The sequence below is a fragment of the Cydia pomonella genome, chromosome 6, assembly GCF_033807575.1.
Source record: "Cydia pomonella isolate Wapato2018A chromosome 6, ilCydPomo1, whole genome shotgun sequence".
NCBI lineage: Eukaryota > Metazoa > Arthropoda > Insecta > Lepidoptera > Tortricidae > Cydia > Cydia pomonella.
The window spans coordinates 8,477,967-8,503,770 of record NC_084708.1 but is presented as its reverse complement, the minus strand read 5'-3'; the positions used below and the strand labels follow the sequence as shown (position 1 = coordinate 8,503,770).

Here is a 25,804-nt window from a genome sequence, read left to right as displayed (position 1 = left end):
TTTACAGACTATCGTTAATAATAATGGGTACCTACTGTAATATTACAATATGTATTACCTACTGCAAAAATACCAATTTGCACAAATACTAATGGTACAGAAACTTGTATATTTTTGTAAGTACAAAAATATTTCCCGTGTACATACCTAAACCCTCATGTTGCTATATTTGTTTCCGGTTCCGATGGCCAAATGAAATGGCATCGATCGGACTTTAGGTTTTTGCCAATCAGGCGTCTCGAATGGTAGAAAGCAGGCTGATAGTGTGATTAAACATTTTCCGTGTCAATAAGGTTTTGTCACGGTGCGTAAAATCGATCAAAATTAACTGTAATACAACGGAATAGCTTTCTAGGAATAGTCACCAACGCTAACTGGACAAAAAAGTTTTTCAACCTTTTTGCCTACTTATTGTGATACTTTTATCGGAATCTATGTAAGGGAATTTTCAGAAAATAGTGTATGCAATTAGCGTGAGTAGTTAAGAAAAGTTTGCTGTCAGTTTTGTGACGACAATTAAGCATGAAATCTTTATGGGAATCAACTTTTTGCCTTTTTTTACAATGTAATATCGCTTGTAGTTTATGAAACGAACACCAAAACTAAGTTTTTATTTAAATTTAATGCTTAATTATCGTCACAAAACTGACAGTGACTTTTCTTAACAACACACGCTAATTGGGTACTATTACTAAACTCCCGCGAGTGAGAGACCTCCCTGATATAGAACTGAACATTAAATTAAAAAAAACCGGCCAAGAGCATGTCGGGCCATGCTCAGAGTAGGGTTCCGTAGTTACTCTTCCGTCACAATAAGCTAAACTGGAGCTTAAAGTATAGTAGATTGAACAACCAAGGGATGAACTGTGGATGTACGTCTTTTTACTATGAAGGGGAAACTTTTTGCGATAAGTCAAAAACAGCCAAACTGATCATATCCGCTATAGTTTTCATTTAATGTCTTTCTTAAGCTCTACTTCCACGATTTTTTTTCATATTTTTTGGACCTACGGTTCAAAAGTTAGAGGGGGTGACACATTTTTTTTTTTCGGAGCGTTTATCTCCGAATATACCTATTCACGTTATCAAATGTTTGTTGAAGACCCCTATTAGTTTTGAAAGACCTTTTCAACGATACCCCACACTGTAGGGTTGAAGCAAAAAAAAAATTTTTCATTTCAATCATTCATTTTTCGACTTTCTCGGCTTTATTGATTTATATATCCATGCCAAATTTCAGCTTTCTAGCACTAACGACCACGGAGCAAAGCCTCGGACAGACAGACAGCCAGACATAGCGAAACTATAAGGGTTCCTAGTTGACTACGGAACCCTAAAAATGTGTCTATAAGGGCAACTAGGCTATATATTTTGCAACTAAGCGAAAATCGAAAAACGTTGCCAACATTCAGCAGGAATCTGATAAAAAAGGTTTTCCCTCGCTGACACAAAACCCTGCAGATTAAGTTGTATGGCTTCGGTAGCCTGAGTGTCAGAGACAGTACGGGCAGTGTCCGCCCACAGCAATAATAGGCCTACGACGTCAAGACTGCCAAGGAAGTCAGTGTTAGGTAACGACGAATCAGCTGAAGACGGATTGTTTGCAAGAATTCAGGAATTTTAGTAAGTTTGTGTGTAATTCGATTAAGCAAGCAAAAGAGCGATATGCAGCCCTAACATAGAAGTTTTTCCTCGTGGGAGGCTAATTTTATAATCAGCCGACTGTTTATAATTCGATTAGCTATTTTGTTAAGAAATAATAGTAACGACCTTGGTAATTAAAGTAAATTAGACAGCCACCTAAGTCATGATTGTAGGGAATGAAATAGCTCGTAAAGTATGCAGGATAGGTAGATTACAGATAGGTACAAAAACGTAATTTTGGTAGGTACGTAATATTTACGCTATCAACAAATTTTCGCAGCAGTCAAAACCCCAACTTGACCTCCTAAAGTAAATTAAAACTACATCTGGTTAACATATTAATTACCTACAATCAACTAGCGATGCATGCGTCGAAGTTAAACTGTAAAATTTTGTAAGACAGACCTTATAGCTGAGATAAATGTAGAATAAAGAATTACGTTGGATATAGTATAGCTATTAACTCCATGCCACATCAGCACATCACCTTACGTTATTTTGAATTATACGTTAATATATCTAAACATATTAACTGGTATATAATGGCCTATCTGCCTTTTTTAAGTGTTTTTACTCTACAATACAGTTAAATAAATAATAAATAAATATTATAGGACATTATTACACAAATTGACTAAGTCCCACAGTAAGCTCAATAAGGCTTGTGTTGAGGGTACCTACTTAGACAACGATATATATAATATATAAATATTTATAAATACTTAAATACATAGAAAACACCCATGACTCAGGAACAAATATCCATGCTCATCACACGAATAAATGCCCTTACCAGGATTTGAACCCGGGACCATCAGCTTCGTAGGCAGGGTCACTACCCACTAGGCCAGACCGGTCGTCAAAACGATGAATAATGAATAATGTACTCAGATATTTTGTAATAAAATCTATAATTATATGTGGAACTACGCAGAAATGAGACCACGGAGAATTTTTACGTGGACGAACACTCATTTGATAAGTTTACAATTTTGATAAGACGTACCTTACTAGGAAGCCTAGATTTTTCTTAACTAGGAAATTCGTTATAAACAGAAGTTTTTAACAATAAGCGAATGTAAAGGTGACTAAAGATTACTGATCTGCTTAGATACTTCCACTAAGTATAGCAAATAACTTGTATCGACGTTATATCAAACTCAATCAGATACAAGCAAAATAATAAGGACGGTTGAAATATAATTCCAAACCGGAATTAACTTCATATTAGAGTATTAAATTTTGACTGCTCCACACATATGACAAAATATTTTATTGGTAAAACTGCCATATCACGGCGTGAAAAGCTAACAGCACATACTTTACAGTGACAGTGTTGATATGTCACCAGAAACGATAGATTACTATGAAATTGTGACTTATACGTCCACATTTACCCCCGTCAAGGATGGTGCAGAGCTGAAGAGTTAATTAAGACGGACTCTACGGTCTACCCATTACCAGTCCGCCTGCAGTCTCTGAGGGCCTACCGCGAACCACGTTCGACGTGTTGCCTCCCTGTCACTCTTACGTACGAATTTAAAGGGCAGGGAGGCAACACGTTGAACGTGATTTACCTACGTGGTTCGCGGTAGGCCCTCTGGTTCTATTGGGCGGCCAGCCTGCCGTTCTACAAGCATAAGCGATTATTGCTTGCCGGCAATGGCTTCTGGTAGCTCTGCGACACACTAGCAGTTGAGAGTCGTCAGTTTTCGCCCCAAGATCAAGGCTGTCAGGCCGATATCTGTCGACGCTGACCGGAATTATCAAGCGGTCATACACTCTCGGTTCGTGTTAGTCGTCAGGCTAAACCTAAAACTTTGTACTTTTGTGATTAACTGACAGACTTACATCATGCGGCGAACTGGTAATCTGTGGGCCCCTTAAGTACCATACCGTATTCTTATCTCATGTCGTTCTAATAGACTCGACAATATGGCAGAAGACTCAGCCGAACCTTCCTGCCAGCTCCGTAGACGCCGCTCCGCGGGCAACCCGAACTTGCCCCTGAACCTCGAGGTGGGGTACCAGGTGAACGAAGGGGGGCCCAGCCACGGGACCCCGTCTCCGTCGCCTGGGTGCATCAAGTTTGCTCCGAGCTCGAGGTCGCCCACGTCTTCTTCAGCCCTTTTAGAGTTTAGGAAGAAGCAGCAGTCTTTTGATATACAGGTAAGTAATTAATAAGATTTTTTTAAACTAAATTCTTTCAACACTTATACAAATAAATAAATAAATAAATAAATATTATAGGACATTATTACACAAATTGACTAAGTCCCACAGTAAGCTCAATAAGGCTTGTATTGAGGGTACTTAGACAACGATATATATAATATATAAATATTTATAAATACTTAAATACAAAGAAAACACCCATGACTCAGGAACAAATATCCATGCTCATCACACAAATACATGCCCTTACCAGGATTTGAACCCGGGACCATCAGCTTCGTAGGCAGGGTCACTACCCACTAGGCCAAACCGGTCGTCATTTGGATGTTACCAACACAAGATGCTCAAGTAATAATAAATACAAAATACGAGTAATAGAAGAAAGCGCAAGCGGTTAAGTCCCGTTTCAGTTTTAAATTACAAAATGTTCAAATAGGTAATTCTTTAAATTATTTTGATTTATTAATCTTATACCTTTAAACGAGCAATTCTTGTATATATATAAATATATATATTTCCGGGATCTCGGAAACGGCTCTAACGATTTTGCTGAAATTTGGTATATGGGGGTTTTTGGGGGTAAACAATCGATCTAGATTAGTCTTATGTTTGGAAAAACGCGTGTTTTCGAGTTTTCATGCGTTTTTCTTTCGACGCAGAATATGGTCGCTAATTTCGTCTTGCCAGCCACTGTCCGTCTGGTCCAGTGGGTTAAGACGCGGACTGTTAAACGAGTGTTACGGGTTCGAATCTCGCCTGGTGACTAACTTTTTTTTTTTATGTGTTCAAGTTTATATATAATTTTTTAATTTTTATTGTTGTAGACAAGTTTAATTTAGTAAAAAAATGTAGTTAAGATTATCACCTATACACCACCATATTACAATAAATAGTTATAACCGAGCAAATAGACCAATAGTGGGACCGGATTTTTGCCCTATAAGTTTCGATAATTCTAAAGAGTGAAAAGTGATGTTTATCTGGTATGGGACATATTTTTAAGCATATTTGTAATATATGAAGAAAATTTAGAACGAGCGTTAGATATAAATAAGGTATTTATGTATTTTTATTGATGAATTTTGAATATTGAATTAAAGTACAAAATTTAAGCATCGTCTTTTATAATATGTATGAGGCTTTATGCTATCAAATTTTTAGAAAAAAAATCAACGTGCTACTTTGTCAAACTCAAATTAGCTTATTATTTTGTCAATATTGAATTAAAGTTTGAAAAATCCACAATATCATATCTAAATTCTTAAGTTAATAGGCAAGGCAAAAAATTAGAAGAATGGGATATGTGCTTTACAATTAATATGCGTTTTTTGTCCTGTAAGATCAAATATTGAATTAAAGTCCGTAGAGATAAGTCTATTACTATAAAATAATATATGCAGCCATTTTATGGAAAGGTAGAAATATCTGTGTGTAGCTTGCATTGTAATAGTAAAATCAACTTAAAAAGGCGCGAAATTCATAACCACGCCGCGCTGGTCCGTCAACATGTCGGCTCGGCGCGCAGGAGCCTATCGTAGCCGACCTAGTGAGCGATAGATACCTCGCCCCGCCCGCGCCCCCCGCTCAGCTTCGCAAGCGCTGTTTGTCTTTTCTTTCAAATCATTCATTTGTTTGTTTATCGTGCACATAAATTAGATGCGGACATTACATGAATTTAATTATAGAATAAAAGTTATTGTGACTTCAAAATGAGTGAAAAATGTTTGATATGTGTACTGTACTGACTTAGTAACAGAGAAAAAACGAGGAATTGAGCAGTTAATAACTGCGAGCAAATAATCTTTCTTGGTGATGGGAAAGTTAAATATTTCTACGGGAAGGAGGAACTACGTTTCCATAAAAAGTGTAGATTACATTGAGTCGAAGGCTATACCGGCGTACAAAAGACTAATGGAGGTGGCATCAGAGGGCTTACCGCGAACCACGTTCGACGTGTTGCCTCCCTGTCATACTTACGTACGAATTTACAAGTGCGACAGAGAGGTAAAACGTCGAACGTGGTTCGCGATAGGCCCTCAAATGTACAGCCAAGTGACGATGATGAAAATTACATTTTCAAAACTTTTGTCTTTTGTTACCATTGTGTTAGCCGCCTGTACTTACTTTCAACATATATTAGTAGTTTATGTTACTGCTACATAATAAAAGGCATTAAAATACACGAGTGTGGGCTTAGGAAACGAACGAAGTGAGTTTCTTAAAAAGATCACACGAGTGTTTTAATGCCTAATTATCTTATACCTTTAAACGAGCAATTCTTGTATAGGTATATATATTTCCGGGATCTCGGAAACGGCTCTAACGATTTTGCTGAAATTTGGTATATGGGGGTTTTTGGGGATAAACAATCGATCTAGATTAGTCTTATGTTTGGGAAAACGCGTGTTTTCGAGTTTTCATGCGTTTTTCTTTCGACGCAGAATATGGTCGCTAATTTCGTGTTGCCGGCCACTGTCCGTCTGGTCCAGCGGGTTAAGACGCGGACTGCTAAACGAGTTTTACGGGTTCGAATCTCGCCTGGTGACTAACTTTTGTTTTTTTTTATATGTTCAATTTTATATATAATTTTTTAATTTTTATTGTTTTAGACAAGTTTAATTAGTATTACATATAGTAATTATACATTAGTAAAAGAATGTAGTTAAGATTATCACCTATACACCACCATATTACAATAAATAGTTAGTTATAACCGAGCAAAGCTCGGTCGCCCAGGTACTGTATAGTTATTGCAGGTAGTTCGCAATCACATTTTTAGCACAGGCATTATAAGAGAGGTATGGGCATTGTAAATGTCATCTGGCTCTGTGTGGTAGGGCACAGCACAGCGGATGTCATTCCAGATCTAGAGCAGAACCCAACTGGGGAAGTACCTCCACCTTACAGAAAATCGCAGCCAAATAACACTAGACCCTACTCATAGTGTTGTGTTCCTGCCGGTGAGTAAGGTTGCCAGAGCTCAACGAGGGGTGGAAGGGTGTTAGGGTCGGCAACGCGCATGTAACTCCTCTGGAGTTGCAGGCGTACATAGGCTACGGATACTGCTTACCATTAGGCAGGCCGTATGCTTGTTTGCCACCGACGTAGTATAAAAATAAATAAAAAAAAACACACAATTAAAATATTTCATACGACATGTGCTAATTATTTGTCTCAGTGTAAACAAAAATATATAATAATTATGATATCAATTTTCAAATTCAAAATGGCGGACATGTTTTATAACTTATTTTAAGAAATTATGAGTAGTTTAAGACTTTAAAAAGCAAGAAATTGTTTCTTGCTTCTGTTTGTATATGTATCATGTAGTATTTGATGTTTTCATTATTTTTGAAAGTCCTCAGGGTGCCGATTACGAAAATGACATCCATTATGGAACCCAAGATGGCGGACATTCATTTTTCTTAAAAACCGGTATGGGTGTCATCTCCGAGGTTCTTCGAGGTTCCGATTACGAAAATGACGTCCATTTTGCAATCCAAGATGGCGAACATTATTTTTTCTTAAAAATCGATATGGGTGTCATCTCCGAGGTTCCTCGGGATCCGATTACGAAAATGACGTTCATTTTGAAATCCAAGATGGCGGAAATTATTTTTTCTTAAGTTGATATGGGTGTCATATCCGAGGTTCCTCGGGATTCCGATTACGAAAATGACGTCTATTTTGAAATCCAAGATGGCGGACATTATTTTTTCTTAAAAATCGATATGGGTGTCATCTCCGAGGTTCCTCGGGGTTCCGATTACGAAAATGACGTTCATATTGAAATCCAAGATGGCGGACATTAATTTTTCTTAAAAATCGATATGGGTGTCATCTCCGAGGTTCCTCGGGGATCCGATTACGAAAATGACGTTCATTTTGAAATCCAAGATGGTGGAAATTATTTTTTCTTAAAAGTCGATATGGGTGTCATATCCGAGGTTCCTCAGGATTCCGATTACGAAAATGACGTCTATTTTGAAATCCAAGATGGCGGACATAAATTTTTCTTAAAAATCGATATGGGTGTCATCTCCGAGGTTCCTCGGGGTTCCAATTACAAAAATGACGTCAATTTTGGCGGTTCTTGTTGGTGCAGATTTCAAAAATAGAGACCATTTTAGAATTAAAGGTGGTTGATATCACGGCTACACACATCGACACCCATTTCAAAAAGTAGCGTCCGCCATATTTATTTTCAAAATAGATGCCATTTTTGAAATCCACACCCCGAAAAACCCAGAAAACAACACCCATGACGACTTTTTCAAAAAAGTGACGTCCGCCATCTTTATTTCCAAAATGGACGTCATTTGTAAAATTAGTACACATACATCATACAACATGAAAACTAAAAACATTTCCATCCTCTTTTGGGCAGTTGTGTGTGTGTGTGTTTGGGAAGTCTGTGATAACCCTAGGTAGGTACGGAGACCTTGAGCGGTGTCGGCATTTACGCAAACATCAAAGGCGTCGGCCCACTGTTACTTTTTACACTGTGCTTTTAGTGTGTAAACGAAAACGTCACATGATATATCAAAAGAAAAGTTATTTTATCTTATACCTTTAAACGAGCAATTCTTGTATATATATATAATTATATTTCTGTGATCTCGGAAACGGCTCTAACGATTTCGCTGAAATTTGGTATATAGGGGTTTTTGGGGGTATACAATCTATCTAGATTAGTCTTATGTTTGGGAAAACGCGTGTTTTCGAGTTTTCATGCGTTTTTCTTTCGACGCAGAATATGGTCACTAATTTCGTGTTGCCGGCCACTGTCCGTCTGGTCCAGCGGGTTACGACGCGGACTGCTAAACGAGTGTTACGGGTTCGAATCTCGCCCGGTGACTACCTTTTGTTTTTTTTTTATATGTTCAAGTTTATATATAATTTTTTAATTTTTATTGTTTTACACAAGTTTAATTTAGTAAAAAAAAATGACCTATGTAATAAGAGAAATCGACAATAGATAGCGTTACTCTGTGACAAGTGCTGTAAGGTTAAAATCGATTGTAAATAATAATAATTGTCAGTTCACATTTTACTTTTTAAGTTTATGTACAATTATCACCACCATATTACAATAAATAGTTATAACCGAGCAAAGCTCGGTCGCCCAGGTACTATATTACTAACTGTACTAGGTTGCCTTTTTAACAAGTTGGTCCAGTCCATGGTTGCCTACATTTTATATAAAAATCGGTTAATCTAGGCGACCATTAACTGGACCAACTTTTTTAATACGGCAACTTTCAAATAAGCTTTCATTTGATATATCATACGATGAAATAACAAACAAAAAAACTATCCGTACGCAATCTTACAAGGCAACCTACTTGAAATGTATCACTGTGAATTTTGTCTTACATTTATTTCTTATCAGAAATAAATAACATGAGGGTGCACATACCTTATAACGTATCTCTATATAACTATCGGTTATCAATATTAGCATTAGCGGTTAACAACAACATTCCCCTTAAAACAAATAACTATCGCGAGGAAAATACCAAGTCCAAACATCTGAAAAAAATCGGGAAAGAAAAGCTGCAACTGGCTTTTAAAATGGTACAAGGAAGGGTGGTCATCTGTATGAGAATGTGTTTTTTTTGTCTCTATTTGACCCAATGGTTGACTGGTAGAGAATGCCTTTTGGCATTAAGTCCGCCATTTGTGTTTTTTTTTGTTTGTGCAATAAAGTTTAAATAAATAAATAATATTCATGTAACGCGATAACGAATTCTACGTGAACGAAACCGCGGGCAATACCTATTATAGTAACAACAAAATAACAATTTTCTATTGCTATTAATTTAAAACACGCTTTAGGAATTTTTTTGATGGACCGTAGACGCAGTCAAGGGCACCCCGCTCCCCACTACCGTTGTTCGCTGCCTCCTGCCACAGCGCGCGGCGCGCGCAAACTTGCCGCGCGTTTGAAACGTAACGTATTTATATAAGCAAGGAATGCATACATATCAGTAATGAGTGTCGCCGTGATTTTATATTTCTAAATTTTTGTTTAGTAACTGAGATCATTGTTGATGATCGATTATTATTAACTCTACAAACTTTAATTCAATATTAGCTATACTGCTTAACCTGAAATCAATATCTAGACAAGCACATTGTCTACATGTCTAACTTTTTACTAGAATACTAAGTTGATCGATAATATCGTAATTTTGCAATATCAGCAACTCTAATTCTATATTTACAAAATAACTCGTGTTTTTACGTTTACCAGAAAGCAGCTGTTCCAGATTTCTAAAAACTGATAATTGTACATAAATTGAAGTGTTATTCGATATGCTAAAGTTTTCTGTAACTTTAATTCTATATTTACTTAGTTATTAGCAAAAATTAAAATATTTAAATATAACCGAAAGCTCAACCTTAAAATTTCTAACTTTTTACCAAAGTATTATTTAACATACTCCCAATGACATATCAAAAAAGAAAAAACTTTAATATTATCGAAACCCATTTTTGTTCAACCGCTGGTCTAAAAGCTCGGTCGCCCAGTTACTAGAAACTAATTGTAACTATACTGTGTTGTGTTTTATATCCCATTAACTAAAATGTCAGTTCGATTGGCAGATTCACTACCCAATCTGGTTTTTAGGGTTTCGACGTCAAAAGGAAAAACGGGACCCTTAGGAATACTTTGTTGTCCGTCCGTCTGTCTGTCTGTCAAAACCGTTTATCTGGGGAAAGCGTGGAAGGTATCGAGTTGAAATTAAAACTGTGAAAAAATCAAACTTCTAAGTTAACGTAAAAAAGAGATAAGCCGTTTATGCCGCAATAAATGTATATACGGACAATTCATAGGAATCATAGGGTACATCCCGTTGACCTGGAATTGTGAAATTTGGCAAGCACATAATATCTTCTTACACTACAAATACAGGGAAAAATCTAAAAACTATAAAATTGTAAAAATACTTAAACAAGTTAAATTTGTATGAAACTCTCGGTGAGCGAGTCCGACTCGATGACAGTTGAATTGGACGGATTAATTATTGACTAACCGATCTCTCATATTAGTACATAGCATATTTTTAACCCCCGACGCAAAAGAGGGGAGTTATACGTTTGACGCCAATTTCTGTCTGTGGCATCGTAGCTCTCAAACGGATAGACCGATTTCGATGCAGTTTTTTTACGTGTAAGTTTCCTTACGGTAGTTCTTAGCTATGTTTCATAAAAATGATGTAAGGCACTTTGGCATATAATGGTTTAAATGCGTAGGGGTTTTTATTTTAATTTAATAGTTTTATTTGACTATACATGACGTAATCACATTATTTTGTTGATAGATCGAGGAGTGTGAAGAGGAAGAGATAGTAATAGAGAGTGACGAGGAAACCGAGCCGGGCACCCCGGCTCCCATGATCAACCGTGCCGTGACGCCCACGCCTATACAGGACTTCGCTGCCAACGTCGTTTACACTGAAGGTAACCTTTTCATTGCTACACCTGAATTAAACTAGTGGCTCTGTGAGCTGTAGACCTCCCGTTAAGCTTAGAAAATGTAAAAGTGAAAAATACTTAGTTCGTTAAGTCGTCAGTGAACTCACAATGGTCTTAAGCGCTATAGACGCTATTGGCGAAGTCCTTCATGCCAATTTCCACAATTTGAAAAAAAATAAAAACAGGATCAACAAAAAAATCTATTAATCATAGGATCTGGTCACGAATACTGGTTAAGAATTGCGACCTGTAGAAGAGAACAGACATACGAAAGCAAAATGCCCGAGTCAAACACTCAAAACTGAGACCTTCGCAAAAAATACCTTATTACCAGCGCCCGCGCCTATATTAGGGATCTATTAGCTATCGGAACGCCCGCTAAGCTATTTGAACGACTTTTACCAGCGGAACGCCTCCGTCAATTAAAATTAATATTCGAAATGTGTTGGAAGAATGTTTGATAATCGAAAAAAGCTACACACAAACGGATAGTGTGTCGCCTGCACGATTCCAATAAAAAATACATATAATGTTTTTAAAAACTTACCGCCTGTGTAACTGTTGGTAAGTCTTCAAAGACGATACACGAAACACGATATTCGAAATTTCGTTATCTGTCTCTCTATCGTTCGAATATGCAAGAGAGAGAGAGGCAGATAACGAAATTAAAATTTTCGTAATTCGCGGTAGGCCCTATGATGATGGCGTCGGATACGGAGAGTAAAATAAAAAAAAATAAAAAATAAAAATACTTTTATTCAGTAACTATGATTTGGTATACAGTAGCTGTGCTGGTGCCTCTTTGTAAGTATTTAAGATACTTGTGTTAAGAGAACACCGCTCTTCCACAGGATGTTTTGCTTACAATATAACATGTTCATATAGGTACATATATTATCTTTCGATGATATTGCATTTTAGCATTTTACTTAAGAAAAACAAAAATAATAGAATTATAACAACTGCAACAACTTATGTATATATATTTTAAGGTAGAATGTACAACAATTATCTTTTCTTGTGTGTGTTTGTGTGTGTGTGTGTGTGGTAACTTTCTCAATTACTTTAGAACTTAAGACATTACGTCACACAGCACTCGTTAGATTTAATGAACGAAAAATAGCATTTCATTCGCTGTTTTTTTTATATAATACATTAATATGTTGACACTGACACATAATTACCAATTTGACGAAGAACTCGATAAATCTCTGTGACATAAGGACATGTCATTAAAACTATAGGGACCGTGTGCGTTGAAGGGTCCGCATAAACATGTAAATTTACACGTCACATGTTTTCTTGTGCATATAGTAGGTTCTGCCATCTTGTGGGCTACATCGGAACAATAAACGTCACATTTAAGCCTCGCGCCAAAAATCTGATCGCTCCTGTGCTCCCTCCTACAGCTCATGCACGCTCCCTATATTAAAACTTCTGTTTAACTACGAAGTGTGGGGTGCAGTCCATACTACGGAGGTTAAATTTAGTATTTTATTTTTCGAACTCGATGGGTACGCTGACATTTTGAGGGAACGTGAACTGCAGGAGGCAGCATAGGATCTTACTGTTTATTGAAAACGTACGTGACTTCTACAGTTAACAACAACAGAGAGCGCAACCCTTGTTTTCGCGTGAAGTATCAATATATAGTTTATGTTTCTGATTCAGGCCACAAGATGACAGACATCCAACGTGCACGGCCCTTATAAATTATATGGAGATGACACTAATACGTCACCCTAGCCATCGAGTTTGAAAAATATACGCTGTACCAACCTTCTAAAGCGCACACTTCCTAACATATATTATTGAAAAAACAGCTTTTTGAAAAAATACCAACAAGGCAGAAAACTTATTCGTTTTTATGTTGACAGGACCTCAAGTATCGGACTTTCTGAAGGTCAAAACTATTGAGCAGGACTGCCTTACAGACGTCTCAGACGCGGACTCGGACGCCGATGCCGAGGGCGAGGAGTAAAACGTGAATTCTTACCAAAAATGTATTATTCTTCGTGTATATGAATATTATAATTATGCATGTTGACATTATCGCAATAAATATAATGAGTTGTCGATAATTTATATTTACTTACATTCATTTTAGAGCCAATTGTCTCCTGCTTTTATTTTCATTCTGACAAATCCTTCTTCAAATCCAAATACGCACTTCTACGACAATTTGAGTTCTATGGAACTCAAAACAAAATAAAAATTCTTATATTTAGGGCCTGTTTCACAATGTCCAAGTAAAGTATCGGATAGCTAGTTAACAAATAAATAAACTGACAGATAAAACTTCATGCAAAACTTTGCACTTCATCTGCCAGTTAAGCTTATTTGAAGATTATGAAATGCCAACGATGACTATTCGTCAGATAAGTGGCTAGTAACTTATTCAGGACTTTGTGAAACAGGCCCTTATTATTATACCGCATAAGATAAATGAAGTACTCCATGATTTTTTAAAAGTATTTTATTGCACTTTATAAAGCAACAATTTGTTTATTTTTAAGATAGATATATGATGACTATATCCAATACAGAGATGTGTATTGACATCTTTTGCTATGTACAATATTTTGGCCTTAATTTTTAATAGTAATTTTTAATTCAGCAATAAGAAAGTTAAACACAGTTTTATGTTGGTAATTAGTTGGATTTGTGAGACTTACAATTTAACATAATCCTTAAAAATTCGAATAATTCTATCAAAATCTATCATGATTAAATATTTGGTCTAATTGGCCGGCGTATGCAACTTTGTTCAATATAGTTGATAAGTTTAGCACTATAACAATAGGTCAGACCTCACATCAGATCGAAAATTGGATTCAGGTATTATTACTGGTGGGTATGTTTTATTGTATTAACTAACCGACAAAAGGGAATACATATCGAAAAATAAAAACTGAATAAAAGTTAAAATCGCTAACCTTGAGAATAAAATAAACTTAAACGGCGAAAAGTCTGAATAAAGACATTACGCGCTCGTGATCCTTATGAGGTTATGACCATAATGTACCTCAGTTAGGGCTCATTCAGTCATATACACTGGGCAACAGTGTTGTTCATTACTCTGTCTATATTATAAAGATTTATTTTCAACACTCTTGCTCGTAACGTGGAACTTATTGAACCGCTTTTAGGCTCATAACCCTAGATACTACACACGCGTGCTTTTTTATTATATTATAGCACTTGTGCGGTAATGTATGATAATCCGATTGAGTTAAGATTGTAATTAATCGCTAATAATATGTATGGAGACGGAACCTTCTTAAATTGGTCGAGTAGATTACAAGGACTGGAGGGCGCCGGCCGCCGCCAGCCGGGCCGGCAGACATTATGACAGATTTTAGACTTAAATTTACCGTGGCTACAAAATTTTCTTTAACAATCCACCTCTATTTCAAATTCTCTTTGCTTTAACTAGCTTGGATAACGTCGAAAAACGTATGAAACGCGTGTGCATTGGTCATTGCACACATCGGCTTTACGGTTACGGCAACGTAGCACACTTGTATCACAGTGTACTATTATTATACAAGTTTGATAATGGGGAAGTGTCTATGTACAGTAAAGTCGAACTCCGGCGGCGTCGTAGAGTCCCGCTTGTGGCCGCCCGCTAGCAGCTTTAATACTACGAAATTTGTTTTTGCTACTTTTAGAAGATCGGTTATCTGTAACAAATATAAACACAATTATTTACTTATCTGAAACACAAGCTTACAATGAATAATAAACAAAAAGAACTTACTAAATACGTAAAGTGCATTCATAATTGTTTCACCATATTACACAATTTATACTGTGTAATATTGTAAATCACAATTTAACAATTTGAAAGAAAAATATTACGATCATAATTTAGTTTTTAAATATCACACCTTATAAAAATACATAGAAGTGTTCCCTTTAAAGCAACGAAGAGCCTAACTTTGGACTAAATAAATTTTCATATATCAAAATTCAACTACATAATTTCATAATAAAATAATATTTATGTTGATGCGAAATTATGTGTGTCTCATTTGGCATATCCTTGTCCCATCCCATTTGAAGACGCATGGAATATTATTTCAAAAGACTTACTAGCAAGTCAATAAAATACAATATCAAGCAAGGTTCATCAAGCTTACCTCTTGATCTGGAGTTGTGATAGTTTCTAAAAGCGATCTAGCTTGTTGAAAGTGTTTGCATCCCCCTAAATATAGTATCACAGGATTTTCGTATCTGAAACAAAAAAGACAAATTATTAATTGATTAGATTAGATTAGATGATTTATTTCATGAAAGAAAATTACATAATAAATTTGCATTGATGTCAAATATACAAGAATTTCTATCATGATCGTTAAATAAAATAAAAATGAAAATAATAACAATACTAATGAAATAAAATTATAGCTCCAATAAGGATTATCAATACAATTAGAATAACAGTAAGTAGGTAAATACTTACAAAATCCAAAATATAAATTTACAATGTCAAAATTTACGAAAATACGAGAACAATAAAAATAACAACGATAAATTAATAAAATAACACAAATAATATCTCCCAATAAGAATCGTCAACACACAACAATATAAATAACCGGCCAAGAGCATGTCGGGCCACGCTCAGTGTAGGGTTCCGTAGTTACTCTTCCGTCACAATAAGCTAAACTGGAGCTTAAAGTATAGTAAATTGTTAAATTTGCATAATCAGTACCTAATTAAAGTAAGTCTTTTTACTATGAAGGAAAAACTTTTTGCGATAACTCAAAAACAGCTAAACTGATCATGTCCGCTATAGTTTTCATTTAATGTCTTTCTTAAGCTCTACTTCCACGATTTTTTTCATATTTTTTGGACCTATGGTTCAAAAGTTAGAGGGGGGGGACACATTTTTTTTTCTTTCGGAGCGATTATCTCCGAATATATTCACTTTATCAAAAAATGTTTCTTGAAAACCCCTATTAGTTTTGAAAGACCTTTCCAACGATACCCCACACTCTAGGGTTGAAGCGAAAAAAAAATTTCACCCCCACTTTACGTGTAGGGGAGGTACCCTAAAAAAAATTAAATTTTTAGATTTTATTGTACGACTTTGTCGGCTTTATTGATTTATATATCCATGCCAAATTTCAGCTTTATAGCACTAACGACCACGGAGCAAAGCCTCGGACAGACAGACAGACAGACAGACAGACAGACAGACAGACGGACATGGCGAAACTATAAGGGTTCCGTTTTATGCCATTTGGCTACGGAACCCTAAAAAACTATGAAATAGTATCTCTCATTACTCTTCTATTGAATACAACCATAAGCACTTAAAGAACTATTGCCTGCGCCTGCATATTTTGTGGGGGTGGAGAGGTATTTAGAGTGAGAATGTTTGCAACCTCTTACTGAACCGGCTACGTCTCTGAATTAGTGTGTACGGACAAAGATGCGAAGCGGTGCTTGTAAGTATTACGCTGTGATTGCTTTAAACTAGTAGTTCGCCCCGAACTGGAAACTGGCCGTCACTACCAATGAATGTACACTCTGGCCACTCATACTTTCTTACATAGGAGTTGACCAGAATAGCAAGACCCCCTCATAAATAGCTTTTAGGCCTTCTAGGCTCTTCTAGCGCCATAAACCCATGATCGAGCCTACTCATAACTTAATGACTAAAATGTGATGCCCTTAACTACACGTTTACGCAATATCATTTAAATTAGAACACATTTGTCAAAAACACCGAAATGTGCTCTTAGCCAGCACTGTGTTTCGAGTTGAATGTAAGAACTTGGCTAAGCTACGGTGACTGCTTACCATCAAGCGGGCCGCATGCTTGTTTGCCACCGACGTGGTATAAAAAAAATCGTTTCGCTTCGCACGCTTGTTCGAGTACTAAACATGTAACAACTTACTGGGCCGGCTGCGTCATCTCCGTGAACTCGTGGTAGTGCACTTGCGGCGGCGTGAGCACGGACAGCGGCGCGAAGCGGTGCTTGTACCGCACGGCTTCGTTGTCGAACTGCGACTGCGGCTGCCGGATCTTGCCTTGGAGTTTGAACGCTACTAAAGCCTGTGGAAAATATAAGGTGTACTAAAATTAATGGAATATTTTTAAACAAAAAGTTTACAATATAATAGTGCATGGATTACATAATTAAAGAAGAGTTTGTTCACGCTAAGCTTGCAATTGTAGCAACTTGACAATGACAATTTCTGGCAGCGCTATACTTGACGTAGCATTCAGTGCGCAAACTTAATGTGGACAGACTCTTAAGCTGCAGCAGGTTCAGAAAACGAATTTAAAAAAGCCATAGCGCTTTTTTGGGGCTCATTACGGCTGCCATAAATTTAATTAGCAAGCTTGAGATCTTTCTCTAGCGATTTGATGCTTGGTTTTTGACTTTCCTTCGATAGAAAAAAAATCCCGAACATAGGTCTAAAATATACTTTAAAACTTTATAATAAATTTTACACAAAAGCTAAACATATTACAATTAATTCTAGAAATGAGCAATATTTAAAACTTTATAACAAATTTTACACAAAAGCTAAACTTATTACAATTAATTCTAGAAATGAGCGATATTATACTCGAGGGAAAATCAAAAAACATGATATCCGCGCTCTCGGGCACGCACTTCCATCTCTCTCACGCTTACGCTCAGTGAGAGTGAGACAAGAACATGAACTTACTGCACCTTTACACGTAGTCACGAACCACGCCCGAGTGCGCGCGCGAGAGATATTGGTTAAAATAAATTAATGGCATGGCGGTCGGTGCACGCTCAGAACGAGCGAGACACTTGTCAGCGAAGGTATATAATAACCCCCTTATTTATAAACGTGTACTAACGTAACGTTACGTTACGAAGCCGCTAATAATCGTTTGTCCCTTTCCACCATACCAAAACGTCGGAAAGGGACAAACGATTATTAGCGGCTTCGTAACTTTAGTACACGTTTATGAATAAGGGGGTAAATAAATAAAGCAGGCATGAACCTTATAATATCCCCCGCACATGTTCTGCATGACCTGGCACATGAGCGCCTCCCTGGCGTAGGGCCGCGTCCGCTTCTTCTTGCGCGCGCCCTTCTTGGCGTCGGCGCGCCGCGCGCCCGCGCCCGCGCCCGCCCCCGCCCCCGGCCCCGCGCCCGCCGCCGCGCCCGCCCCCGCCAGCCCCTCCGCGCGGCCCAGCGCCGACACCAGCCAGCCGTACAGGAACTCGTACAGGTACCTGCCACAAATGTAATTACACATTTTCTTAGTATGAAACTAGGATTGGCTGTTCAACCGCTTTGGCAAAAACCTAATAATAAATAGAATTTAGGTGTGACTTTGCGGAAATCCATACTAATTAAAACAATAGTTATTTGTGCAACAGGAGAGGAAAGTTGGGTTTTCGTGCGATTCTAAATTAGAATCTTGAGCGTAGCGAGGGACTCAAAAACACGAGATGTAAAATATCTTTGCTCTCGTGTGACATACAACTTTTCGCCTCAGTAGTGAGAACATATTAAAGGTTTAAAAAATTCAACATCAAGTAAAGTTAACCACATTTATTTACATGATTGAAAGGCATCATCGTTATGACGAAAGCTTGTCTCACTCCCTGGAGTGACGAAAGTAGGCTTGTTCGGGCTGCTGAGGTGAAAAAATATTGCTTTGCTAATCCAAGTAAGTATAACGGGTTCCCACTGATTGACTAGCACGTTATCTTTTCGCGGATTAGCAACGTAATATTTTTTGTTTAAAAAAGTTACCTGTACCGCGGACGCTATACACGCAATTTGATACATAATGTATGCTCAAGGGATTAATTGTGTCTGAGAACCATCATGTGGTTCTGGATGCGAATAGAGGCAGGGAAACTGATAAGTGTTCTTAATTAGCGTGAAAATATCTAAGCCGAATGTAACTAACCTAGGTTAGGCGCTTTTCTAAAGAACCCAGATGGAAGAAGCGAGGTGAAAATATATATAATTCCGCTACATTTAAGATTCTCCATCAGACCGTTCCGTAATCCAACCGGACCCAAACCATCTTTCTCTTTTAACCCAATTATTTGCGAACTCTCATGTTCGTGGAAGGCCCTCAGTCACGTTACTATAATGACTCGTTGAACGTGATACAACAACCACGTGCGGTATAGCATCACTACATTGGTCAGTAGACTCACCAGAATATATAATAGTACTCTTGTGCGCTGTAGGGCTACAGCTCGAGCCCGGACAGCAGGTAGGCAATCTTGACGCGCAGCCGAAGCATCACTAATACTGCGTCATCGATCATCAGACTCGCCAGAATATGTAGTAGTACTTTTACGTGCTGTAGAGCTCCAGCTCGAGCCCGGACAGCAGGTAGGCAATCATGACCATGGGTGTCCATGGGCGGCGGTAATCGCTTACCATCAGGTGATCCGTCTGATCATTTTCCTCCTGTATCATAAAAAAAATGACGCCCAGCACGTGGTATAAGAGCCACGAACGAAAGCATCCACGTCAATAGTCACTTGAGACTCACCAGAATATGTAGTGGTACTCGTGGACGCTGTACAGCTCCAACTCCAGCCCGGACAGCAGGTAGGCGATCATGACTCGTAGAACATGGTATAAGAGCCACGTGCCAAAGCACGCCCGCGGCGCTGTACCGGCTGCTCCGCTCACCACTGCGTCCACGCTTTCTGCCTGCAATTTGCTCAATTGCATCAAGATTTTTTCTTAAAAATCACATTGTTGTTAACTCTTTGACCGCTTCTGTCTGCCATAGCCGACACAGCTTACGGTATAAAATACGGTGAAAAATACTACGTGTAATAATACGTGTGTCAGAAGCCCATTTTGATAGACAAAGTGTTTGGCTGTGATGTAAATAAAATTACGCTACATAAGGATGTCAGGGTGATATTTGCTCAAGTGAAAAATTTGATTCTTATCTCCTTTTTCCATCGACAGATACAAATTATAAATTGATGATATACATAAACCGCAGCGATAAAGCCTTTCTCACAGGATTTGTGACTATATATATTATCGCGTACCTATCACTCGTAATTAGGTCTAATTTTAAGGTTGTCTCTCGATAGTTCGAGCATCCCGGACTCTGCGTACCTTTATTAACAAACATGAGTTAGTTGGTCTGGTACTAACCTCTTCTTGCAGCGCTGCGAATTCATCTAACAGTAGGGCCAACTTGTCTCGCTGGCGTGCACGATTATGTCCGCAGACTTGCAGTAACACTGCGAACGGACGAACGCAGCGAGCGAGGAAGTTCTCTACGAATTCGCGTGCCTGCAAAAAGATGGTGGGTTAACGAAGCTTCGAACAGACTCTCGTAATATCTCGACGAAGGCGTTCAAGGCGCTCTAGGCCATTTATTCGTCTTCCACATAAAATCGTCAGTGTTACATACCTGTGGTGTAGGTATAGGTGATTTGGGGGTCAACGCCGGTGGATTAACAAAGCTTCGAACAGACTCTCGTAATATCTCGACGAAGGCGTGCGGCGGCCTCGGCTGGCCGGGCGGCGCGTTCATGGCGCTCTGGGCCATGCTGGCGGTGCTGGCGGGGGACGGGCTGAGGTACAGCAGCTGCAGCGCCGAGCGGGACAGGATGCAGGCGCGCTGCCGGCTGAACTCCATGAAGAAGTCCTGTGGGATAAAAGGTTTTTATACTCCGGAAAAATGTAGGCGCCTTCGCGATGTCCCATACAAAGTTTAAATTTCGCACCTTTGCATACTGTTATATCAAGTTGGCTTATTAGAGTATATATTGCGTGATAGTTTGAGGTGAGTGAAAAAAGAATTGGGACAACAAGAATAATGGTTGGAGCACCTTGAACAGATGGTTATACGAACTTGCAGGAATCATAAAAAGCCAGTGAATATACGCAGGACTAAATTCAGTTGTAGATTGATCAATGACTCGCGTCTATGGGTAAAGCGAGGTGCACATACATACCAGTGCGGTGTGGAAGTTGGTACAGGACGTGATCTTCCAGGCGCGCCGCAGTCTCGACACGAGCTCGTCGCAGTAAGCTAACGCCTCGGCCCGCGGCTTGATGCGGGTGTAGCGCGGGAACGTGGGCGGGAGCAACCGCTGGTTTATCATCGGCTCGAACCCCATCGGGTTTGGAGAGTCCGCTGAAAAGAGGCAATATAATATCTCTTGCTGAATTAAGAAGTCAACTACTTCAAAGTCGGCTGTTCAAGCTTCAACAGAGGTAGACCGCAAATTTAAATTTCAGTTAAGAAACTGAAATTAAAATATATCCCACAAATTAAGATCTGAGAAGAAGTTAAAAATTTAAGAAGTAGACTGCAAATTAAGATTTATGAAGGTAATTTTTGGTATACCTCCAGTAATGACATTTTGATATGTGATATTTTAAACATTGTTTTATGATATGGTCTACCTATTTAAATCAAATAGAGTCAAAACAATTATCATCCGCCTTCTAAGTAAGTAATAGATTACTTTGAAAACAATAGGCTTGTGCATTTTCTTTTCTATACACAACCAAGCCTGTTTTATAGAAGAACCAAATGTATATATGGCATCAACTGTAAAATTATAGCAATAAAAACACATTTATTAAAGTCAAAGTCCCTCAAAGTAAACCACATAACTATACAACAGTATTTCGTGGTTATTTGCATTTTCGATTATATTTATAACTAACAGTTTTCTACAGGTTGAGTCCCCAGCCCAGCTGTCTTGATGATGAGCTTCATCATCTCGGAGCAGCCATTGAGTAGGGCCACGCAGTCGGCACCAGACTGAGGGTCCTTCTTGGTGATCAGGAGGAGGGCCTGGTAGAACATCCTGGTGAAGCGGATGCGGGCAGCTAGGGCGGTCCATACATTGTCCTGGAAATGTCGATTTTCTTTAATTTCGGGTGAGTCACCACCTAGATTATTTTACTTTTTTCAATCTGCTGTGTGTAAAAAAAACTCAAATCATATTTCACAATTTATTCTAGTATGTAGTAAAACAATCAAACTAAACTCTGGTTTGCTCAATTTAAGTGATATGATGCAAGCGTTGCTCTATGTACATGATGGCGTAAATAAGGTATACAAACATTCTACAAACAATAACTTGTCATTGTTTTAACAATTCAATAAATGTAGTAACATATGATCAAGGAACTCGATTTCTTGAAAATATTTTCCTTTGTCTCTGATACATAAACGCAAACATTTGACATTTTTTTAAATAATATGCCACACTAAAAATTTATGTTACATAGTTTTTGGGCTACCCTATAAATCAAATAGTCACCCGTAACTTAGTATTGGAAACATGACTTACCTCCTCACCAGAAGCCCTAGCCTTCTTATTGAGTTCCTCCTCCTGCTCCCGGAGCATGGCAATACATTTCTGCTCCGGAACATCCAGGTTGGGACCAAAATTGTTGCCAGTCTGTGGGTTCGAGCCAAGACGATATCCATAGCCCATTGGCTGGAAATCCTCTTCTTCAAAGACTTGGGCTCTAAAAATTTAAGAATTATAGTTATAATTCATGTGAACTGTAGACCTCTCGAACTATTTATTTCTAAAACTCCACTATTTTCAAATATTAACAAAAACTGAATTCTTAAAAAAACACATACTATTTAATGGCATTGGCAACTTACAAAGTTTTAAAACAGAGAGACATAGCCCTCCATTTCTAGTTTTATGGGATTTGACTTGAAGGGAAAGGACTTAACTTAATTTAGCATCTGGGTCATATAATTTCAAAAAGAGAAAGAATTTGAAATAATTAATAGGATTGAATGAAAAAAAATCATAGGATTGACAGGTTAAACATATGCTGGTGCCATCTGTAAAATAGTCTGCCCAGCCTACCCCATTATCAAACTGATTCACAAAATCAGTTTGATAATGGGGTAGTTAAGATATGTAAAGGAGAACAGGCAGTCAGACCAACATAATTAAGCATTTTTGCCCAAGCTAAAATAGAGCCGTAGCCAGCACTATTAACCTTAAATTAACATGTTCACTGCAGGATGCGGTTAAATTGAATTATCCGCAAGGAAGGTGTTAAGTTACCTGGCATACCCCACATTCCCCCATTTCAACAAACAATAAGGATTCAGTAGTATGATGACAAAGTTGTTTGATTTTAAGTAAGATTTATCTTTCTTCTTTTTTATAAAAAGACAGGAAATTAGAAATGTAAAAAAATGGTTAACAGTAGCTATGAATATACTTACTTATTAATACAATCTCTTATACAATCCAGCAGCTTATAAACAGCTATACAATATGCCTTTAGTGTCTTGTTATTGATTGAATGGGGCTGATGCAAGTACAGGTTTGTGAACACAGTCTGTGCCAAAGAATGACCTTCCAACCATGATACAATGCAAGCCATTGTTGCATCTATTATACCAATCAATTCACTTGGCTCTAAGTCATCAATTTTCAATTTCCCTGCCTGAAATTATAAAATGCAAATTAGTTTTAATGAAGCAATGGATGAAAATTAGTTGACTTAAAAGCTGTGACTTTTCAATATTTTTCTTGATGTCTTTTTACTAAAGTCAACACATTCACTGCCGGGAACCCACCTGGTGGGCGCTCGTGAACTTCGTTCAGATGCCGGACAACCCGCTGGGCGGGTTGTTTTGTATGCAGCTATAGACCATGGGTTTCTGGGGTACTGCGCCGTTTTTTGTCTGGCAGTGAATGTGTTAAAGTTAGTGGAGCATCACAGATTATGACATGAGTCATAACTTGGGCATCAGTTTTAGGCAATATACACTAATGACAATATAGCAACATTCAACTAATATCAAAATTAGAACCCAAATCTCATGACTTGTAGAGATAATAACTGTGAAGATCAGTTTAAATGCATCATTATTTAACAAAAAGCATAAATATATGTAGTACCTGAACAGCCTGCTGAAAGTTAAGTGGTTTGGGGTTGCCTCGGTTACAAAGCATCCCAGCATCCATCTTTGGATCCATCATTTCAATTGCCGACATGGCTTCAAACAAGCCAAAAAGATGACCATCATGTAAGAGTTCACCTAGTTGTAAATCTGCAATAAAAATTTAGATTTTTGGATGGTAGTATGCTATTGCCAACAACACCTTAATTTTTTTTAACAACACCTTAAATTAGCCAAATTCTAGGTTCAAATTTGTAACAATACTGGTAGTCGCAGTCACCAAACAGTGTATGCCGTGGAGATGACATCTGATGACAGTCACTGTTAGCAAGACTTGAAGCATACATGACTAAATCAGGAAATGTTACCTTGTATATGTTTGAAGAAATCAGTGGTGACATCAACCCAGTTGTAGGTGACTTCAGGCGCATCAGGCATAGAGTCCATGGCCCTATTGGAAAGAAAGTTTATTACTATGGTATATATCATCTTGTTGTCTTTAGGTTACATAGTTTCTTACCTGCAATTATACCTAGAGACACCTCGTAATACCACACAACATACAGTGTAAACTCCATATAACGTCACTCGATATAATGATTCACTCCCTATAATGTCGACATTTATTAGCTATAGTTGGTTTACTTTAGTATTCATTTTTCTCTCATCATCATCGTTTTTGCCTCCAGATGCCCACTGCCGAGCATAGGCCTCTCTTTGCCTAATTTCTCTCATAACGAAAACTTTCTTTAGCGTCAAAAAACGTTTGGTCCCTTGAGTGTCGCTATATAGAGTTAACACTGTATATGTATAAAAAATATAACAAACAATATTTAGCAAGTTGACTAATAACATTGTACTTTTATAAAATAAATGTTAAAAGTAGATGATATTGATGTATATTAGGCAAAATATTTTGAATGGGAACACGTTGGTATAATACAAAGGGCCCAACAAAATGCAACTTTCATGAAAAAGATTTTTGAGACTTGAAGGTTACCTTAGAAGTAAGAGTACCTAATGATGAATGAGATATTATGAGACTCCAACAAACAGCTTTGTGGTGATAAAATAAAACTACAAATATACATATCCAATACACACAAAACCAACGAATAAAGAAACACTAAAATTCATGCATTTATTACTAACCCAACACCATCGAAATAATCGTCACTGTCACCCATGTTATAATAAATTCATGAACTAAATAATGGTGAAGATAAGTTACCGTCAATTTCTATAAAACCGGGCGGGGAAAATCAATACATTAGAGTTTTCCGAGCCGAAATAAGATATTTTTACCGACGGCCAGCGCAATGGAATACATTAACCACAGATTATAAAATGAAGAATGTCATAAGTGTCATTTAAATGTCACAATCGATCCATAGACTAAATAGTTAAGGCCCGTCCAGACGAAACATTAGAAAAAATAAACGCGAAAATCGAAATTTTGCTATCTGGCCTCTTTATCGCTCAAATCCACAAGAGTGATAGAGAGACAGATAACGAAATTTCAATTTCGTGTTTCGTGATAAGCTTTAAGAATGTGGTAGTGGCGCCCTCTCCGCAGAGTTTTACGTAATATCCCCTATTGACCAT

General features: G+C 37.7%; 2 protein-coding genes across 4 annotated transcripts; one reads left to right on the top strand and one right to left on the bottom strand.

Annotated features, from left to right (window-relative positions):
* The first annotated feature begins 1,463 nt into the window (after window positions 1-1,463).
* Window positions 1,464-13,386, top strand: LOC133518874 (uncharacterized). The gene is made up of 4 exons (XM_061852636.1): window positions 1,464-1,623; window positions 3,570-3,813; window positions 11,148-11,286; window positions 13,179-13,386. Exons 2-4 carry the CDS (start codon window positions 3,580-3,582, stop codon window positions 13,280-13,282), a joined length of 477 nt encoding a protein of 158 aa, XP_061708620.1. The 5' UTR covers window positions 1,464-1,623; window positions 3,570-3,579; the 3' UTR covers window positions 13,283-13,386.
* Window positions 13,387-13,893: 507 nt separating this feature from the next.
* On the bottom strand, window positions 13,894-25,804 carry LOC133518872 (N-alpha-acetyltransferase 35, NatC auxiliary subunit). 3 transcript variants are annotated; one of them, XM_061852633.1, is made up of 14 exons: window positions 25,352-25,804; window positions 24,568-24,650; window positions 24,198-24,349; window positions 23,516-23,739; window positions 22,608-22,788; window positions 21,976-22,162; window positions 21,255-21,436; window positions 20,708-20,944; window positions 20,446-20,586; window positions 19,820-19,983; window positions 18,299-18,533; window positions 17,211-17,368; window positions 15,444-15,537; window positions 13,894-14,984 (listed from the first exon to the last, which is right to left on the bottom strand). In XM_061852633.1, the coding sequence occupies exons 1-14, from the start codon at window positions 25,384-25,386 to the stop codon at window positions 14,844-14,846; spliced, it is 2,214 nt and encodes a 737-aa protein (XP_061708617.1). In that variant the 5' UTR covers window positions 25,387-25,804; the 3' UTR covers window positions 13,894-14,843. The 3 variants fall into 3 exon arrangements, with proteins under 3 accessions (XP_061708617.1, XP_061708618.1, XP_061708616.1); XM_061852634.1 differs by having other exon boundaries at window positions 25,431-25,803; XM_061852632.1 differs by lacking the exon at window positions 25,352-25,804 and having other exon boundaries at window positions 24,568-24,973.

Coding starts and splice junctions, on each gene's coding strand:
- LOC133518872 (XM_061852632.1), bottom strand. CDS start 24,688: ATGATATATACCATAGTAATAAACTTTCTTTCCAATAGGGCCATGGAC. Junction 20,945..21,254: donor CCAACTTCCACACCGCACTG/GTATGTATGTGC, acceptor TTTATCCCACAG/GACTTCTTCATGGAGTTCAG. Junction 18,534..19,819: donor GAGTACCACTACATATTCTG/GTGAGTCTCAAG, acceptor CATTTGTGGCAG/GTACCTGTACGAGTTCCTGT.
- LOC133518874 (XM_061852636.1), top strand. CDS start 3,580: ATGGCAGAAGACTCAGCCGAACCTTCCTGCCAGCTCCGTAGACGCCGC. Junction 3,814..11,147: donor AGCAGTCTTTTGATATACAG/GTAAGTAATTAA, acceptor TTTTGTTGATAG/ATCGAGGAGTGTGAAGAGGA. Junction 11,287..13,178: donor CAACGTCGTTTACACTGAAG/GTAACCTTTTCA, acceptor TTATGTTGACAG/GACCTCAAGTATCGGACTTT.